Below are 20,694 nucleotides of genomic sequence, written 5' to 3'. Positions count from 1 at the left end.
AATGGACTGAAATAATCACTTGGCTTAGGTTTCTGGTTAGTCATTTTAAAATTTTGTCTATGTTCTTTACCAAATTTCCCCAAGTTTTCTGGATTTGAAAGTAATCTATTCCTTTAGAATCACTTAAGTAGAGAGACAAAAAATTGCCTGTAGGAAAATTGATGGAATCACATCTTGAAGGAAGCTTTGTTCCATCCTGAATCTTCAAAACTTTTTTTTAATCCAGTGAAAAATAACAGAGACATCCTTTTACATTTCCATGCAATGATCTTCTCTGGCATATTGAAATGCCAAAAAAAGACGTATTGCACAGCGTATAGACAAAGTAGGTGCTTTAAACTGAAATAAAACCTTAATTTAGTTTATAATATATGTAAGCAAGTAATTATCAGTAATGATATGCATATAATATTTAGGAAAAATAGAAAATTATTTTGTTGCTTTTGGAAATTCCAATCATCCCTTTTCACTATAACAGGTGCCCTAATTTAATATTTAATATGTAAATAGAATATAACATTCTTGCAAAAGTCAATTCTTACTTGAATTTCTATAGTTACTTTTTATAATTTCCTCAGTATTAACTAGATTGTAGAACACATTTACCTGTCCAGAGAAAATAAGAAAAATTATCCAGGATTCCAAAGCTGCTCTATATTCAATCAAAGGCCCTTGAAAGTAAGGACCTTGGCTTATACATCTTTGCAGCAGTCATTGTATATAACACTTTGACTTACATTTAGTAAGTACTCACAAATATTGAATTCATAATTATCTTGGTATTTCAAATGAATAGCCTTTACTCCTACTTGCAGCATCCAGATATATTGTTCTTTGTTTTCAATTTGCCTGTATAGACAGCCTAGAGACCAAACCCCGAGCATGGGGAAAACATTGGATAGGAATTTCTGTTTGGCTGAACCAAGTTTGATGATATTCCGTAAACAAAAACAAGCTAATGGATGCAAAACTAATGTCATATTAAATTGGAATGTTCAGAGGCAATCTTCAACCCTTAGGTTATATTTCAAATATAATTTGGAATTTTATGATTATCACTATTTCTGGCAAGTAAAGATTGTTTTGTTGAGGTCTGCATGATATTTAAATTAGTTTAGACAAGAAATAAAGTTTAGGAAAACATTCTAAGCAGAAGTAGAAATATTGTAAATTTGGTATTTCATATTGGTAATTTCAAGAGTGAAGAATCAATAAGTCTTTATAAAAAACTTTTGAAAATTAGACTTTTAAATTAAGTGTAATTTTAACCTATGACATTATTATTATTATATTTAGGAGGTATCAGGGATTGAAACTGGGGCCTCGTATATGGGAAGCAGGCGCTCAACTACTGAGCTATACACACTTTCCTATGACATTATTATTGAAAAGTATTAGTATATATAAAATTTGTAGGTGTGTCTGGAAGAATTTTTTAATATTGTCATTGAAGGAAATGTAGGAATAAATGTATCCAATTTGAGGGAAACTACAGAAAGTGTTAAGAAATTTTGTACTACTATTAAGCCTGAGATGATAATAATGTTAAACATTAGTTAATAAGGTGAAATCAATGTTATATATCTCCATTTCTAAAGAAGTACTAAACTATAAAACTTGTTTTAGACTTATGTAAAAAATGAGTATAAATTTAGAGGCACTGAATCACAATGAAAAGATCATGAGCATATTTACAAAGGACAAAGTTCAACCGAAAGGAAAAAGTCATAATCATTGAGCTCTTATGTCAGTAATAGTGTTATTTTGCTTTCTTGTAACTAAGTGGCATACCACTAATCAAAAAATAAAAGGACATTTCCTCCTATCCTATTCTTAAATTAACATGAAATAGACAGGATACAAGTTAAACAAATGATAATGCTGGAGATGAATCTCCCCTGTTAAGCATGGTTCTGGGAGGGTTTTTTTTCCTCCTTTTTTTTTTTTTGGTCTTTATTTATTTTTTTAATATTACATTAAAAAAAATGAGGTCCCCATATATCCCCCACCCCCCTCCCCACACTCCTCCCCCCATGACAACCTCCTCCATCATCCTGAGACATTCATTGCATTTGGTGAATACATCTCTGAGCACTGCTGCACCTCATGGTCAATGGTCCGCATCATAGACCACACTCTCCCACATTCCACCCAGTGGGCCATGGGAGGACATACAATGTCTGATAATTGTCCCTGCAGCACCACCCAGGACAACTCCAAGTCCTGAAAATGCCCCCACATCTCATCTCTTCCTCCCATTCCCTACCCCCAGCAGCCACCATGGCCACTTTCTCCACACCAATACCACATTTTCTTTGATTACTAATCCCAATAGTTCATGAACAGAATATCAGTAAGTTCACTCTAATCCATACTCTATTCCTCCATCCTGTGGACCTTGGAAGGTTGTGTCCACTCCACATCTGTATCAAGAGGGGGCTTAGATTCCACATGGATGATGGATGCAATCCTCCTGCTTTCAGTTGTGGGCACTCTTGGCTCCCTGGTGTGGTGGTTGACCTTCTTCAACTCCAATAAACCAGAGTGTAGGAGCTGAAGTCTGTTGAGGCTCAGGGCCTGGCTATCACATGGTCAGTCCAGAGATTCAGGTCCCCTGGGTATACACTAAACCCCAGCACTAACTACAGTTCCAGTAAAAGTAACAGGAGAGGCTTGTGAACAAAGATCACACCTGAGTCCAGCTCTATCACACAGAAACACAAACTCCAAAGTAGGGTCAACTGACATGGCACTGAACTCCATCTGCCATGACCATAGAAGCTGTGGGTCTCTGTAGCCCTCAGAAGAACCAATACTTGGGGTTGTATCTACTTTATCTGTCTCTGGGACTCTGCTGAGGTGTGCATAAGGGCAACCCCTCTGATAACTTCCCGGCTCTTTTTGGAGACTCATAGCCATATAAACTCATTTGTCCTTTCCATTTTCCCCTTTGATTCTGGGAGGCTTTTGAAATGTTTGAAGAATATTGGAGAAAATCTGTAATGTTCTCTTCCCTATTTCTATAGCCTTACCCCTCTGATTTGTTATTAATGAACATTCAGATTATGATACTATGCTATATAGTCAAATGTTACAGGTGTGTTCAAATGCTACACTGACTTCTGAGGAGATTTGGAGAACATCAGAATCATAGAGAACGTATATTTTGGAGATTAGGAGTTTCACTTTTGGAGTCAGAAGACCCTGATTTGAAGGCTACTCCCATTATTTACTATATGACCTTGGCAAGTTGCTTCTCTTATGAAATGGGAATGATAATAATCGTACCAAATCATAGGACTTTTTTGGGGATTAAAATGGATAATCTATTAAACAATTGCACACAGAGCTTGGCACATAGTAAATACTCAATTGTCAGCTATTATTAAATTTACCATAATACCATTTTCAGACCAATAATATACTTAAATGGATCCTAAATAAAGGGAATCTATGTTGGCTTTGTAATTTCACATGGATTTCAGGATTATGTAGTCCTTTACACCTTCAGAAATTTCTTTTTTATTTGTTAGTTAAATCTCTCTGTAATTATACCTAAAAGTAATTTTTCTTAGTACTCTTCTTAGTGAAGCTACAGGAAAACTATTCTTGTGGACTAGTGGTGTGTAGTGTATTTCCCTCTCATCTTCTCTTCTCTTGATTAAAATCTTGTTCATTAGGGCCCTTCATAGGTCTTATTTTCTCATCATCCCAATGTGGGTTTCCATTAAATTTACCAGATATTCCTCTTAAGGAATAAATGCCAATTTGTAAAACTATTTGGTCATAATTTGAGCCTAATTTGATTATAAAGGAAATATAAACCACCTTTAGGTTTAATATGATCTTGTAGCACTTATTACATTAGCACTTATAAGTATATCATTATATAGTGTTTTACCAGGGAGACTATAATACCTTGAGGACTGGGTTTTATATTTCTGGGTTTCTAGTGTCTACAAGCACACAATGGGTATTTAATAAGTAGGTGTGTGTGTGTGGGGGAAGTTGAATGGTGCTGTAGTCTGAATTCCTATCTTCATCTTTGACATAGACCTTGGTTGTTTTATTCTCCTTCCTTAGAGCCTCCCCTCTTCTACTCCATTTTTCTGATGTGGTTGTCAATCAAGGGGCTACACTTCCTCCACCACAAGGATGCACCTGGGACCCAAGCTGGCCAATCAGTTTTCTTTCTCTGGGAATAATACAGACACTGGGAGACAGAAGGCCCTTTTGCTCAAATGACCAACTGTGAAAGACTGGACAGTCTGAGAAGAGTAAAGTCAGTACAGAAGGAAGCAAAGCTGAGAGAGGGAGAGAATGAGATCAGTCGTTCAAAGAGTGAAAGCAGTCATGCCCCAAGCAGATCTGCCACTGAGCTTTTCAGATATGTGGTGCAATAAATCCTCTCCCCATATTCCCTTCTTGCTTAGGGTGGCTTGAGTAGAGTTTCTGTTACTTCAGCACGTAGAGTATAGATTGATCCAGTCTGACATGATGGACCAGTGAAAATTTGGAATCCACAGTGCCATCTTCCTAAACCCCTTCAGATACTCTTATTCATATTCAGAGAGAATGACAGAATACAAAACTTATAAAAGAATATGAAAGCAAAATGATACATTTTACCCCAAAATTAGCCTAACATTTTAATAAGATTTAAACTAATCTCAGCAATAATGAAATCATACAACAGTGCAAATGTTTGGTTTACTTTTTTAGAGAAGTTGTGAGTTTACAAAACAATCCTGCATATAATGCAGGATTCCCATGTACCACCCCACCCCGCCACCAACATTTTGCATTCGTGTGGAACATTTTTTACTATTGATGATAGCACTTTTAAAAATAATTATACTATTTTTTTCAGCAGAAGTTACCTTTGTTGAAAGATTATTAAAATGGTTCTATCTATCATTCATCATTTACATTAGGCTTGATCTTTTTGTTTGTTTGTTTGTTTACCTTATACCACCTTATTTAAAAAGGAGCAGTGGGGCCAAGAATCTGATCCTCAGCTGAGAACACCACTCTCATGGTAAAAGCAAACCTTTGTTCCCTGCTCCAGCTTTTCTTCCATTTCATTGTTCTCTCTCCTCTACTCCTCTAGAACTGGGTAGAAATGACCAACCAAGGCCTAACCCCTCCCCCCCCCCTCCCCCCCCCCCTCCAGGGTGGACACTACTGTCTCTCCTGTCCTGCAGCCTGTCCTGGCTGGATTGTACTTAAGGATGGGGAAACTTATGAGAGCTATTTTCTATTTTCTTCAGATGAATAGGGAAGGTCAGATGGAATATGGCAAAAAGAGATGATGTGTCCCAGAACTGGGACTATAAGACGAGTCAACTAAAGGGGGCTCTGGAACCAAAATAATAGCAAGAACTGGAATCCTGCCCAAGGCAAGAATTTAGAAGGCTGGCATTATTTTGAGGATTTTCAACCTTCAAATTTAGTCTGACTTAATTCCTACCAGTATCTTCAGTGATTCACTTCCAAATCTTTTCAATCCCTACTGTGTGTCAGGTATCATGCTAGCACTAATGATATAAACATTTCATGTTTCAGCCACTCTTTGGTTCCAACAGTTTCCCAAATGTGCCACATCACAGGCTCTTATTCTTAGCTTGGAAACGTTTCAAGTTTCAGAACTGACTTAAGAATTTATATTTCCTATCCACCACTCCAAATCCCAAGCTAGGTAAGTTTTCCTCCCCTGGTACCCTCTTTATCCTGAGTTTACCTGTAGAGCAATGCTTAACACCGTGCTAAAATACTGTTCTTCTGTCTCCCTCACTCTAGCTGGGAAGGTGAATGGCTAACTGACTAAGTCTGTAAGAGAAAAAAGGTAAGGGAGGAAGCATGGACAGAAATTGTTCCTTTCTTTTATGATGTCTGCTCTATCGCTTGTGTTCTGAGAAGTGTTTAAAACTCACTGTTGAATGCTCTATGAACAAACATTGATTTCTTTTGAAGAAATGATTACTGTACCAATCTATTAAAGGAATAAAATAAATAAGAACTTTAGCTTAAGGAAAAAAACACTGCTGGCTGCCTACAGCAAATACCTTGAGAATTCCCTAACAAGGAGAATTTCCACACAGGTCTAACAAAGGGAATGCAGAGAGGACATGTAAAGTCTTTGGGTTATTACCAATTTATTTTTAGTTACTAGAGAACATGTGAATGTTGTGACTATGGAAATTCTATAAATAGCTGTGATTAGGAAACTTCACAAACACTAAATGAAACCAGAGATATGATTGTCCTGCTTTCAAGTGCTTAAAAGAAATTTCCAAAGGCTGTGTCTGTAGGAGGAATTTCTCAAATATTTGATCTCTACCTCAAACTGTTGAAAGGTTTGTTAATAAGAACTAAAAGAGGCATTAAAAAGAAGATAGAGCTCTCCTACTGATCCTCTTCTTTCCAGTTTCTGGTTTCATCTTTGATCCATTCCCTCATCAATTCTGCTCAGGTCTATAGCCTCTTCAGTGTTCTACTGCCTCCAGAATCTTCTCTGTTTACTCTCTCTTTCACATTGTAAAAAAAGTGACCCTTTATAAAGCACAGAACAAATGCTAACCTTCTACCACCTTAAAAAAGCAAACCTTTTGCTGGTATCATACCTCTCCAAATGGGATACTTTGGAGGACAGGTACTCCATAATTTGGGGGGAATATGAGAAGCCATAGGAAAAATATGGGTCCTTTTTGTGGACCTCAGTATAACTCAGTGGTAAGTACTTTAAAACATAAAAAAATATATTAAAGTAAATATTATAATATCATGGAGCCAAATATGAAAGTCACACATATTTTAAAGATAAAGAGTAAGACCTTGAAAGAATGTTGTGATTTTGATGGGAGCTGTTGCATTTTACTTAGACCCCTGGAAAAGCATTTGTGTGACAAAGGTAAAAACCACCTGCAGGGGAGAGTTCCTGCAGCTCCTCTGCATGTAACAAGGCTGTTCCCATCCTGGCTCCTTACTGGACCAGGAAACCACCTGTTCTCAATAGACACATAGATTTTTGTGCCTCTGCAACATGGTTTACTGTTTAACCTGCTAGTATTCCCCACCCCCCTCCCTTGTACACTTGGCCAGCTCCTCATTTATTCAGCAAACATTTGGTGAACTCCACTCTCTGCCAGGTGTTCTACTAGGCCGTAAGGATGTATGGATGGAAAACCCTGCAGAGATGGTTGTCAGGGCAGAGTAGAGTCATACAAGAACATTAATAAACTAATGATAATTACTGACATGGGGTGTTACGTACTCTGATGGTTAGGTTCATGTGTCAGCTTGGCCATGTAATATGTGCCCTGTTTGTTGTTTGGTGAAGCTAGCACTGGGTTAATTGTAACGCAAGGCCATTTCCTGGACTTTAATCATCAGTGAGTTGATTGCATAGATGGCTGATTACAGTAACAATCAACTGAAAAGATAGCCTTCAGCAGTGAGTGATGTCTCATCCAAACAGTTGAAGACCTTAAAAGGAGAAGTGATTTCAGTATCCAGGAAGTGAATTCCCCACCTCTACTTCAGACAGCCAGCATCTCTGGGGGAACTCATGCAGGACCTTCACTGGAGTTCCTGGCTTGCAGTCTGCTCTATGGAATTTGGACTTGTGCATCCCCATGATTGCATGAGATAATTTAACAGAATCTCCTACTATTTACAGATATCTCCTCTTGGTTCTGTTTCCCTGGAGAACCCTAACTAATACATGTACTTAGCACTGTGATGAGCACTTTCCATACATTAGCCTATTTAATTCTTATATTAGCTACAAGAAATGCTATCTTCCTTAAAACTTGCTTCAGTGTCACACAATAAATGTTTCTTGTCTCCTTGGCACACAATGAATCACTTAGCCAGAATTAAAACACAAACCCATCTGACTTTAAGTTATGCTCTTAAAAATCATCTGCCACCCAGACTGATAAATAATCTTCTGGATTCCTTTGGAATGTCTCATCCTATCTCTTTCTTCCTCAGAGCATAGCTAGTCTCTCCCTAACCTGTGCTCCTGTATTCATTATTAACATCCATTTCTTTATGACTATTTGCATATGTGTATCCTCTCTCACAGGGCTCAGAAAGACCTCAGAACAGGTGTCTCCTCTGCCCCACATGTCATCACCTGCCCTGGGCACAGTGGATCTACTCAGTGTGGCAGGATGGGGTGGACCACGTGCTTAAAAGCTTTGCAGGGATCACACTTGGCTGCCCGCAAGACTCAAGGTGTTGGTTTTTGTTGTTGTCTGTTTTTTTTTGTGTGTGTGTGTGTTTTTTACCTAAAAAGAAAGAGTTCAAAAGCATTCTTTTAATTAGTTTGCTAACATTGTGAAATCAAGAGTTTATCTTAAAACCTGGATTTCCAGCTCCTTTTGAAAAATTGGAAGCTTTGGAAACACAGGGCAGGCATTCCTGGATGACAAAAATTGGCTGGAACTGAGTGTTAGCTGTCTGCTTTAGAGGCGGCCTGCACTCAATATTTCATCACAGTCACCACTATTCCTCGCTGTCTCTCCTGCCCACTGTATTCACTTATGCTATTTACAGGGCTCTGAACCTAATAATTGAAACCTATCTTATGTACAGGATCTGAAATGTCTTAATTTCTATTTATCCACCCAATAGTTACTTTCTCTAAATTATATATATATATATATATATATATATATATATTATTTATTTACGTAAAAAACAATAGCAAGTAAAATTCAAAGCTATCTAAATGGTGTCACTACATCATGAGCAATAGACTATTCATTTACCCCTAATTAACCCAATTTACTAATCCAAGTTAGGAAATGTGAAGTGCTGAGGGAAGAAAGCCTCAAAGCTACACTAAATGTTAAAATTTATAGTAAGGATGCTTCCAGTATGGCATGAATGATTTTTTTCACCTCAAGTAAATACAGAATGTGAGGCATATTTATAACTTATTCATGATCTTCAATTAGCTTTCAGCTCACACATAAGGGGTTATATACAGATGGTCCTATTGTGCTTTTGCACTGATTACAATTACAGAAATACTTTATGAATTCAAAATTTTCAATGTCTGGGATAGAGATTGGGGTCAAGTTTACCTTTACATTGTTATGTTTTATGAAAAGTCTGCTAAGCAAATATACCAAGGAAATTGTTTGTGAAAGAAATGTTTACTTGACACAAATTTTAGAGTCATCCATTCCCAACAATGTTAAGTGCATTGTAAGCAAAAGCTGGGTACTGCTTAGGTTGGTATTTTGATATAATAAGTACAAATCATTTTTATCTATCCTTTAAAGCAAGACTCCTGCTGTGCAGTATCTTTTTACTCCAGTACAAGTTGCAATATTTATTTGAAAACAATAAAATATTGTTCCCATAAAACATACTGTTTGACTCTGACTTTTCATCATCTAAGACAGCTCTTAATCCCCAAGTCAACTGACTTAGATATGACTCTATTTAGGAGAGTAAAGTGCAAAAAAGGAGGCCATAGTTGAGAGTATATCCCAATTAGTCACCTAAAGCTTCAATAGACACATCCATTTTATTTTAAAAAGCATGCTTTAATAATGTAAAAGTTGGCAGCAAAACAATAAATGTCCAAACATGATGAATAGCAGGTTAACCACCTCTACAACAACAGGAACAATTCTCTTTGTCTCATAATAAATAAAACCACAGTTTCTAGCTTTATTTATCAGTTACCTTAGGGAATCACCTGACATCTCAGGAGAAATAGGAGTATAAATAAAAGGCTTACCACTACTGATAATCACTCATTATTGTCTTAGGAAATAAAAATGTGCTTCATGCTCCATGAAAGAACCTCAGAAACAGTTACAAGTGATAGTAAAGCCATGTCCTACCTGGGTCACTTTCTCTGTCACATTGTGTGTCCGGTCTTTGACCTTGGGTGCAATAATGGTTTTATCTGAAGAAGGAGGGGAAGTATTCTTTTTTTCAGTTTTGACATCTGAAAAATTCAGAGTGAGCTGTGGAATCTTGTTAATGGTGCTGTACTTGTTGAGGTTTGAATCTGACGTGGATCCCAGAAGGCTCGACTTGATATGATTAAAAGGACCTAAGAAATTGGAAAGGATTTATAAAAGTGGTATCAGAAGGAACAGAAGAAGAAAAGATGGTCCTGATAACTTGCTAGTGATCCATGACCAATGCAACCCTTTTTCAGGTGTGACTAAGTGCAGCCAGTCCATACCTGGACACAGGACGTGGGGCCACTTTCTGCTACATGAGCTGCATGTAAGTATCCGAGGATAAGACTGGTTCCGGGTATGCACCCAGACAGTGGATGGCAGCTCTAGCTCTTAATCTGTTTTCTTTTTTCCCTCTTAATGGCTGGAATGAAAGAAAGAACTCTACTCCCTGCTAATGGTCAAATTCTTCCTTCAAGGTTCTCATGAAGTTCTTTTCATGATCTAGGCATTATTCAAGAAAGGACTTGCCTATGGTTAAAATCATGCTGGTCATATAATTTACGAACAGGCTCTCTGCCTTATTACAATGTGTGTCACTCCTCTCTCTGTGCCTCTGACTGAAAAGTGATAAGTCAGCTGGGTTCTACATTTGCCTCTGCTTTCTATACCAGATGTTCCACTGAATCTCTAGAGGAGGTGAAGCCAGGATGGAAGGGTTTCAGAGTCTGAGAAAGACAAAGTGCCATTTTTTGAGGACTTCATTGAAAACTCTAGGATCTTGGAAGTTTTTATTTTTAAAATCTTTCCCTTTTAAAATTTATTTCCTTCATTCAGAGTTAAGACTGACCACATTTTGAAGGGAGTAAGATCCTCTATAAAAACCATAACAGATTGGTGCCCTGGCAAACCTAACTTACTCTAGAGGTCATCATAGCTAGGTAATAGGACATGTCTGGGGTTGGTAGCAGCTGGTCCCTTTTCACATTTCCTCCCTGCAAAGACAGTCTGAGAAGGTGCCAGGAATCTCAGTCCCCTAGCTGAGGCTGAGGATATGTACTGACAAGCTAAATTGTCTTTTGAGATGGAATCTATTACCTGTTGCTTATGGAGAGTCAGGAAACTCCAGTTAGTTTCTTGTATAATGGGCAACATTACTGATACCATTATTTCACTCTTAAAGGTTAGCATCAGGAAAAATTTTAAGGAATCCTGAGCCTAATGGTGTTAGAGACCCTTTATCTTTGTGCCTCAGGGAGTGGTTAAGACACAGATCACATGAATGAATTTGCTGGTCAGCATATCCCAGAATGGAACTTTCAGAATGGAACGAACACATTTTAGGAATCAAAATACACTTTAAGCACTGACCGAGGGTAAAAACTCTTCAGTAAATTATTGATAACTTACTTACAAGTTGTGTATTTTGGATCAGAACAATCAACTCATGTCAGATAAATGATAAGAAAACAGGAGCCACCACTTGGCTTATAGTTATAGCGCAGGGAAAAATCACACCATATTTGTTTATGAAGGTTTATATTTGTTTATAAAATTTTATATGGTTTCAAGACTATTTCCATCTATTTACCATTTCTGTTCATTTCCTGCATGTTTTATCTATGATGATATCCAAGTCCATCAAGATGGTACATGTCATTGGCCTCTCCTGGCATTTATTGCCAAGAATGTTCTCATTTGCATATAGGTTCCCATTCTCTTTTCTATTTCTAACATGAGGATAGAAATAAGAGCCAAAAGTGGCACCAAATTAATCTGGTCTTCAGATAGTCTTTGACAGGAGTCTCATTCTCTAGGCCTTTGTAGGAGTCCCCACAATAATAACTGATTATTGTGACATAGTATAGATAGTTCTTATTTTTTTGGTAGCATTCTATGGCTCTATTTCAGGCCACATCCTAGTATTTCAAAACTGTAAAATGTGTTAGGACTTCAGACTTCTTACATTTTGACTTTTCCCCTACTCTAATGTGACATTTTTATTCCTTAGGTAATTTTACTGCAGGAAGGGATACTGAAAAGAGATTGTAGATAGTTGAGCTCAGATATATAGTTGAATTGTATTTAAATCCCTTGAGCCTGTCTTTCAGTTGTCTTTCTATAACATTCTTTTCTATGTTGAATTTCTGAAGCTAATTGTCTACAGAGTTGTTAAAAAGAAATAGAGTAAAAAGCACAGATCATCTGTGATGTATAATAGAAAAAAAGACACTGTTAATCTATTTTGATTGTCCTTGTAACTAGTAAACTAGTACCAATAAACACCACTGAATTGGCTATACTGATAAGCTTGTGGCAGCACTTTGCCTTACTGGACATTTTGGGTTGTTACAGAGATGGGAAGTTGCTGTTTCCTCACCTTGAAAACTTGTCCTGTATGTTCCAATGGACATTAATGTAGGTGAAAAGCTGATAATGCTTTGAGACTTGAAAGTAACTGTTTCACATAAAAACAGCACAATATGCTTTTTACACGATTTTAATATGTACTGAATTTTCCAGAGCTGCAACTGCTTTGTAAGTACAGAGAAGATTATACAGTGTTTGTTCATAACTTTACCAAAAGTTGTTCACCATTGTAGAAAATCATGTCATTTAGAGTATATTGCTTGTAGCATTTCAACTACCAATGCAAAATTTTAAACTTCAGGTTTCAGTCTTTATAGCAGTCATATGCAAAAAGTAAGAGAAGAGATTTGAGTCTTTTTAACAGTCTTGGAAGGAAGTACTATTAAATTTGCAGAGAAATTCAGGAATCACACTAAATCATTAATAAAATTTCTATCAAAGATATTTTGTATTATTGTATGTAATATAATGGAAAGAAATCCAGGTAATAAAAATTAAACATGTGGAAATATTCATTTGCCTTGGGATTGCCTGTTGCTTTTTAAGCTCATGCTAGTGAGGTCCCTGGGGATCTGCCACAACTTCTCCATAATTCTTTGATTGCTATATCTTTTTCCAGTCCATCTTCTATTCCCCATTACCTATAGAAGTATCTGGTTTGCAAGGTCTTTTAAGTATTAGAGGAAGAATATAAGCTCTGACATTTAGTGGCGGTGCAGTTCATTACTATTCCATGCCATACAAAGGGGATCATTTTGATACTACATATAAAAGTTAGGGTGAGTTCATTCATGAGGATATCCTACTTTCCCATTTTTCTCCCCTCTTTGTCTTGTATATTACCCATAGTTCAATTTTGATTACATCCCACTTTAAAAAATCATGTGTAAATAAATTGATCTATTATTATGCATTCCAATGGTGTTTTTATTCAGTTGTCCAACCACACTTGTGCTCTATCATTTTATCCAGTACTCATAAGGAATGTTTCTTCATGGCCTTAATGCTCTTAAAGACAACTTTATGTATGTATGATTATTGAGTAATGTCTTTTAGTGTCATTATATTTGAACATTAACATATTGAAATATCATTTTATTATAAACTATTTTCCTTTTATTTCTCCTTTCATTACAGTTAGGCAATTATGTCAATCTTTTAGATATATATAGTGTGCACAGGTGGTTAAATTATCTCTGTATTTAATTTCAAGATAGTGAAGTGCACATAACAAAATAATTTTGAAAAGGGGCATTGGGTCTGATAAGGTTGAGAAAGCACTGATCGATACACTTCATACTCAGTTTTGGTCTTAGATTATTGTGTCTTCATTGCAGCCCTGGTTTTAGCTTCTCTTATTTATTGGTGGAAGAACTTTCTAATTTGTTACTGTTTTCTTTTTAAGCTTTCACTGTTAGAGATGGAATGTAGATTATCTTTTAAAGCTATACATTTAATGAATTCTGTAAAAGAAAAAAATACTTAAAATAATTCATGCATGCTACCTAGGTAAGTCATTTACAATGTATTTCATCCTATAAAGCAAAGATTATTATGCTTCTTTCTACTGATTTTGAAGCAGATATGTCTTTTAGAAGCTGCCAGATAATCCCTGTTGGTTTAGGTTCCTCTAAAACCTATCTCAATTCTAAAGAAAAAAAATTTACATCACTTTAATTAAAGTAGATGTTAGCAACATCTTTATTTCACCAATTGTTATTCTGCAGTAGACAGAATGGAGTCCTAAAGGGACTAAGAATCAAGAACTAGAAATCAGAATATATTTCCTACCTCCTAGATCAATATACAGAGGCCTTGGCTGAGGACTTAAAGGTGAAAGGCAGCCTCACAGACAATGATGGTGAATGTATGGGATTTAGGATTCTAATGAAAGAAAGGAGAATAACCTGAAAAACAAAGTAAATGAGTTTAAAGAAAATGAAAGAGCAGAATTGAAGGGAAATATGGGGTTCAGTAGAGAGGAAAGTAAAACTCCAAAATATAAATGTTTTACAGAAACGTTTACTAAATGGATGAGGAGATTAAAATTTCCAGGATATTAGGAGGAGATGGAAAACAAGGGACCAAGTAGACTAAACCAACACCTGGATAAAGATTTACTATATTACAAGTCTGATTAAATATAAAGCTGATCAGTTACAACTACAAAGATATACCCTACATTTAGAGATCAAGCTAGGGTCAAAAGTAACAACTGGGAAGAATTTTAGATGAAAGATATTTAAAATTTATGTGATAAGGCTATTTAAATGTATCATGAGTTAGAAGATACTAAAGGAGACTATATTCTCCTTTAGATGGGGCAGAAGCATAGTTTGGGATATTTGAATTTTTTGTTTGTTTTTTGTTTAGTAATGCTATGGGGGAAAAATTATAGCGCCATAGCTCCTGAGGGCATGTATTTACCAAACACATTGAAAAATAAGGAAACCAAATAGGATTGCAGTCATTTTCAAATCATCAGAACCTTATATAATATATCTTAGAGCACTAAATTTATTTGAGTAAAGTTTAATAAAATAAATTGCTGAAGTGCCTTAACATTAAAAAATGCAAATGCAGGGTTTAGAAAATAAATGTTGCAAAAGAATACTGTCAGTAAGCATAAGGCAACCAGTTTAACACTTGGAAAGATACTGTAAGAAGTGATCATCAAATTATTTGTACTCAACATATTGTCTGCTACAATATTTGACATATAATTTACAGAAGAAAACTGTCACCATTGAAAAATCAATGTACAACTGCTTATAAAATCACAGGTTACTGGGCAATGGGCAACATAGCTTAAGAGAAACACGTTGTATCACATCAATTGATTTCCTTTCTGAGTCAGTGATAGGTTTGATGGTTGGAGAGGAGGTAAAAGGTGTAATAACTCTTGAGTGGAGTTTTGTGTATGGCTCATATGACAAAGTCATGGACAAGTTGGAAACTGAACATACTATTGTTGAAAAGGTGTGGGATTACTTGGGATAATAAGGAGATGGAAGTAATACAGGTATAAAATTATATTAGTGACGTTTTTATAGTGAGGTTGTTAAAAATAAGGTAGTATTTAGAGGTCACCCCTCACATATTAGAGAAATTATTAAAAATATAATACATACATATACATAAAGAGCATATGGGATTTATTTGAATTAACGTTTCCACTCTTTGATAATGGGTAGAAGTTTTAAAAAGAACTCTGAAGTGTTATTTTGATAGAACCAGAGTGCAAAAGAATTAATTAAAGGGAAACAACATTGATACTAAGAAGGGAGGTTAAATGGAAATTATTTAGTTTAGAAGAAATGAGTGAGCACCAATTTGCTGTCTTTTTACTGTGATATTACATAAAGATTAGTAGTAGCCACCTAGAATCAACTTCCACAGAGTGTAGATGAAGGGAAAGAAAATTGCATTTCAGCAAGGCATATTTAAGTTAGCTCTTTGTGTAAAAGGCACTAAAATAGACTTTCTGAGAAAGTTAAAGATTGGCCTCCTCTGGAGAGTTAGAGGGCTATACCACCTGTGCAAGGATTTAGAGAACACTTCATCTGAAGGGAACAAACCAGCTCTTGAGCCCTTCCAAAGGCATTCTGAAATTACCTTTCTTTATTTTGGTGAAGAAATAATTTTTGATTGAAGTTGGTACTGAAATAATTAACTGTAATTAAGCATTTTGTATATAAGACAATTTTTCTTTTATTAACTTTATACTTAAATCTGGTTTAGAAACAAATTCAAAACAAAAAACACACTTTATAGGTTGTCCTATATTTAATTAGTATAGTAATTGCTCTGTGAAAATCTTAGAGCTAGACACTTAAAGTGTATTTAATAGTTTTCAAAATCAGAGGTTGATGAAGACTTTGTAGGGCCTATTTACATTAAAATTTTTAATGTTTACATATATTTTATCCAGTTTGGGGGTTTAACTTCATAAATATGACTATATGAAAACTTTCTACAATGGTTGAGAGATTCATAATCCCAAATTCTTTGACAATTTTATTATAAATTTAACCTGTGATTGTGAAATTTGATATGGGATCTTAAACCTATTGCCATTAAAAATGGGAGGGGCTTGAGAAAAACTAGTTGGAGATGAAAAGAATTAATTGATGAGGAAAATATAAGAATATTATACTTTGGTGACAAACTGTGAAGTATTAGTTTGGATGATAAGCAAATGCAATTTTCTATTTATTGAGAAAAAATAGATTCATTTCTCACTGCATTTAAGAAATCACTGGAAAATTAGTGTACAATAATTAATTGTAATTTCTAAATGGTAAAGCCAGTCATATTCCACATATAGGCAAGTCACAAGAACTGATTGCATTGTTTCTTGAGGTTACCTTCTGAATTATATCAAAGCAAACCACTACCTGCAGCTGACACTAATTGGCTTCCTTTTCCATATCAGAGTAGACAGTCCCCTAAACATAGAATAATCACATAGATTAAATGCAGTAACCTGTACCTCACTGAAGTGCTTACAAAATGAAGTTGGGATGGGGAGAGGGCTGCTCAATTTCCCTTATTTTCAAATTATCCTGGGCTGCTGACCAGAAAACATTTGCAGTCCCCAGCGTTATTAATTCATAGCCTTTATCAGCTCTGAATTAATAAGGGAAACAACTGAGAAATAGATATGCAAAACTGTACAGTGATCAGAGTACCCATGACATGCAGAAGAGGCCAAAACAGTGAATTTTAAGTCAGGATGGTTACTGGTGGAGACATGGTCATGCAACACACATGCACAAAATGAGTCATTATCACCGTATGCAAACCCACAGCAGCATGCACTGTCTTTTGTTAAAAGACTAAGTCCAAACAGATTTCAGTTTAATGAAAACAATGTGATTGTTATATTTTGGGTTTCCTTGTATCTATTGAGGTATACTAGAAAACAGAAAAGAAATTTCAAATTTTTAGCCAATTCCAAATTTATCCAGCAATATTGTCTTGTTAAGCATTTCTCTATGGTAGCTGCAGGTCATGCTAGTGATTTCAGACTAATATAGGATACAATTAAAAATGATTAAAATATGAGATAGAAAAATAGGAAATGACTCTCATGCATGTACAGTTTACTACTATGGTAAGCTTAAAACCATACCCCCTGCCATCCAGGAACGTGAAACTAGTTTTAAGGAAACAAAAGAGGAAAAAGTGAAGAGATGCCGTCGTATAGTGCTTTGTTAATTTTATTTAATCTTGTACTCAAAATATTTGGCTGAAATAGGCTTAAGAGCCTCTTTCATATATTTAGCTTGATATTGGTTTCTTTCCAAATGGCTTCAATATTTAGGAAGTGTTCATTGTCAACCTAGGCTTACACTTCTTCCAGGAAAAAGGAGTTCATGATCATTTTAGTGACACAGCTGAAGAAGTAAGAATGTCTCCAACAAAATCAAGCCATGATGTCTCCACCAGGCACCTGGACTAGCTAAGGGCAGCATGAAGATGTTGCATAGAACAGGGCATACAGCAGGCAAATTAACATGCCAAGTAATGGGGCACTTTGAGCGTCAGGTGATGAAATTTGTGTTTGTACATTACCTTTGACATTGCGACCATTATCTGTTTTGAGCATATAAGAATAAGAAAAGAGAGATATATAAGAAGAAAAGTAAAATTATGTTAGCTAGACAGTGAATTATCTCTATAAAACAATCTGAGAAAACAGGAGGTAATGATTTAAAATTTATCTTTGATTGAAATTAACATTTTGTACTGTTCGGCCAACTAAAATGCACATGCTTTGTACTATTCAACAAAGTAAAATGCACATATAAGATAGTACCTGAATAAAAATAAATATTCATGCTTAAATAAGTGAAATATTTATCATACTTAAGTGGAATTTAATATAGTTTTATATTAATAATTATGAGTTTGAAGAAGGACATCTCAAACTGCCTGCAGATGTGATTAAAAATTTCAAACTTATCAGAAGCCAATCTTATCATCTCCTCAATAATCACTTAAACACAAAGGAAGACTACACAACAATTTGTTCATAAATACTATTTTCATATAATTTAACCTGGTATGCTAATAAAGGAAACTGTTTCTCAGACAATGAGTTACCTTAATAAAATAATTTGCATTATTAATCACAATTAAATTAACTGTCCCCCCAAATTCTTAATGTGTATTTTGAAAAGAGTAAAAATAACTCAGTCGTTCTTAAGCAAAAACAATTACAAGAAATCAGTGAACGATTTAACCATTTAAAAGGAGTATGAAATTTTCATAACATAAATAGTTATGACAATGCACCTCAGTGTAGTACCTAGAATAATCTGGAAACTTGTTTATACTAAAATGGACTGTTTTGACATCTCAGAATTTTTTGTGTTTTCTGATTTATTTGAAATTCTCAATCTGACTCTGATACATATTTTCTACTAACAAAATGCACGTTACTAGTTTGAAACAAACAAGATTAAGATAAATGAAGACATACTAATAACCATTCAAATATATCTAAGATTTGAAAGATCTGTTCAACATTTTATTGGCATCTAAATTAACACTGTGCATCTTTAAAATCTAGGGATATATCATAACTGATTCAAAGCTTATACTTGAAGCAATTCCAACAGTGTGGTCTATTGGATTGCTACTTTAGACATTGCTTTGGACAGAGATTCACATATACATTTGTGGCCTTATGTGACAACTCTCTTCCCTTTTTAAGGGCTCACAAAAGCAAACAGGGGTAGGGGAATCACAATGGGAAAGATCTTCATTACACAGAAGTAATACCTCCATGAGAAGCTGGATCCAGAAGCCATTAGTAAAATAACAATTGCTTACAAGTACTTAAAAACTGTAAATCTACTCACCAAACCTGGAATATATACATAAGAATTACAAAATCCAAGAAACCCATCAAAAAGCTACATTATATAGCTCATGCTGCTTTGACATTCTAAGGTAGTGCATATGGTCTGTGCACTGGAGTTGGCTGAAATTTGCTTGACAGACATGACAACATAAGTGCAGAAATTGGAGTAAGCATTTAGAATCTTTTATAGCAATTTGACAGAGTAATTTTAGATCAGTTGAGTCTAATAATTTAAAAATTGGGGTTTATATTTTGTATGTCTTTTTTATTTCATTTTTCTAGTTATTCTTTAATGATCAGTAATTTTGTAGCTAAACTCTTCTAAAGCTGAGGAACAAAATAGCCTCTGAATTTATCAATCTGTAGCCACCTGTTGACTACAGGGTCTGCAAGAAAGTGATGTTTTACGAAAGTAACACAGCTTGGGTGGAGGTGGGAAACTGAGGATGAACTTAGCCCTGAGTATACCTGGGCTGAGAATATTAAATCATCCTTACCCATACATATAAATTAATTGCCCAGTATCTGCATAATACATAGAGACCACGTAAACTGAAAACAAAGTTAATTCATATGGACAACATAACTTTTAGTTAGCTAGACTCTTTGAACTACCATATTGGATTTGTTTTTGTCATTCAGCCACAGGAATCATTGCTCGAAGATGAAATTACAGAGGTTTCATTCCATCAGAAGTTAAAGACCATGTAGATAATGACCACTAGATGGTACTGAGCCTTAGATGATTAGCCAGTTTGGGAAGTGTCTTATTTTTATTTTCCTTTTTATTTTTGGTCGCCTTTGGATCACAGATTAAACTGGATGCACCAATTGCTTTTGTACCATACACAGTTTTTCAATTAATCTTACAGAAAACTTTCCCTTCTGTTTTAGTGACATTGATTTAACTTTGAATTTTTTTCTGCCAACTCATTTTCCTTGCCTTTTCTACTTCACTGTGCCCTTCAAATAAAGATCCGCCGCATAATTCAATCCTAAAATTCTGGTTTAAATTTTAGGTTATTATGGTGCAGGTGACTCATTCTTTTCTGATGTGTTTGATTTTGGAACATAATTCACCAGCATGGTTCTTTCAGTGCCATGCAAATATTTATTGAGTACCTGCCATGAAGTAGGCAGTTGTGCTGGATACCAAGGATGCAGCCCTAACTAAGCCTGAGCTCCTGAACTGGACGAGCTCACAGCAACATAATTGTTTATTTAACAGGTTTGGCTGACATAAAATAAATGATAATATATAATGCAGTAAATGTTATAATACATACAAACGCTGCTTCCCAAGTTGGGTATGAAATCATTTAATTTTTTTCTGGTCTGGAAAGTGGGAAATGGGCTCCTATGGAGAGAAGGTAGCATTGGAACTGGGTCATAAACTATGAGTAATAGTATCAGAATGGGCAAAGCAGGGAAATATATTCCAGGCAGAACAAAGTTTGAGAAAAATGCATGATACATGTTTTGGAAAAGGCAGTTATCTTTGTGCAGGCTTAGAATAAGGTA

General features: G+C 35.4%; 1 protein-coding gene across 7 annotated transcripts in view; it reads right to left on the bottom strand.

Annotated features, from left to right (window-relative positions):
- The window catches only part of KCNH7 (potassium voltage-gated channel subfamily H member 7), a 489,931-nt gene that overhangs the window by 109,054 nt on the left and 360,183 nt on the right, over positions 1-20,694 (bottom strand). For 3 of the 7 annotated variants that reach the window (XM_058300742.1, XM_058300741.2, XM_071216359.1), the window contains exons 5-7: positions 17,880-17,900; positions 17,437-17,460; positions 9,867-10,081 (exon numbers count right to left, since the gene is read on the bottom strand). In XM_058300742.1, coding sequence (XP_058156725.1) covers positions 9,867-10,081; positions 17,437-17,460; positions 17,880-17,900 — 260 coding nt within the window. The remainder of the gene's footprint in view (positions 1-9,866; positions 10,082-17,436; positions 17,461-17,879; positions 17,901-20,694) is intronic. The other 4 variants (XM_004464399.3, XM_058300743.1, XM_071216360.1 and 1 more) reach the window with 2 other exon arrangements.

This window comes from Dasypus novemcinctus, chromosome 7, assembly GCF_030445035.2.
Source record: "Dasypus novemcinctus isolate mDasNov1 chromosome 7, mDasNov1.1.hap2, whole genome shotgun sequence".
NCBI classification, from domain to species: Eukaryota; Metazoa; Chordata; class Mammalia; order Cingulata; family Dasypodidae; genus Dasypus; species Dasypus novemcinctus.
This window is presented reverse-complemented; position numbering and strand designations above follow the sequence as displayed.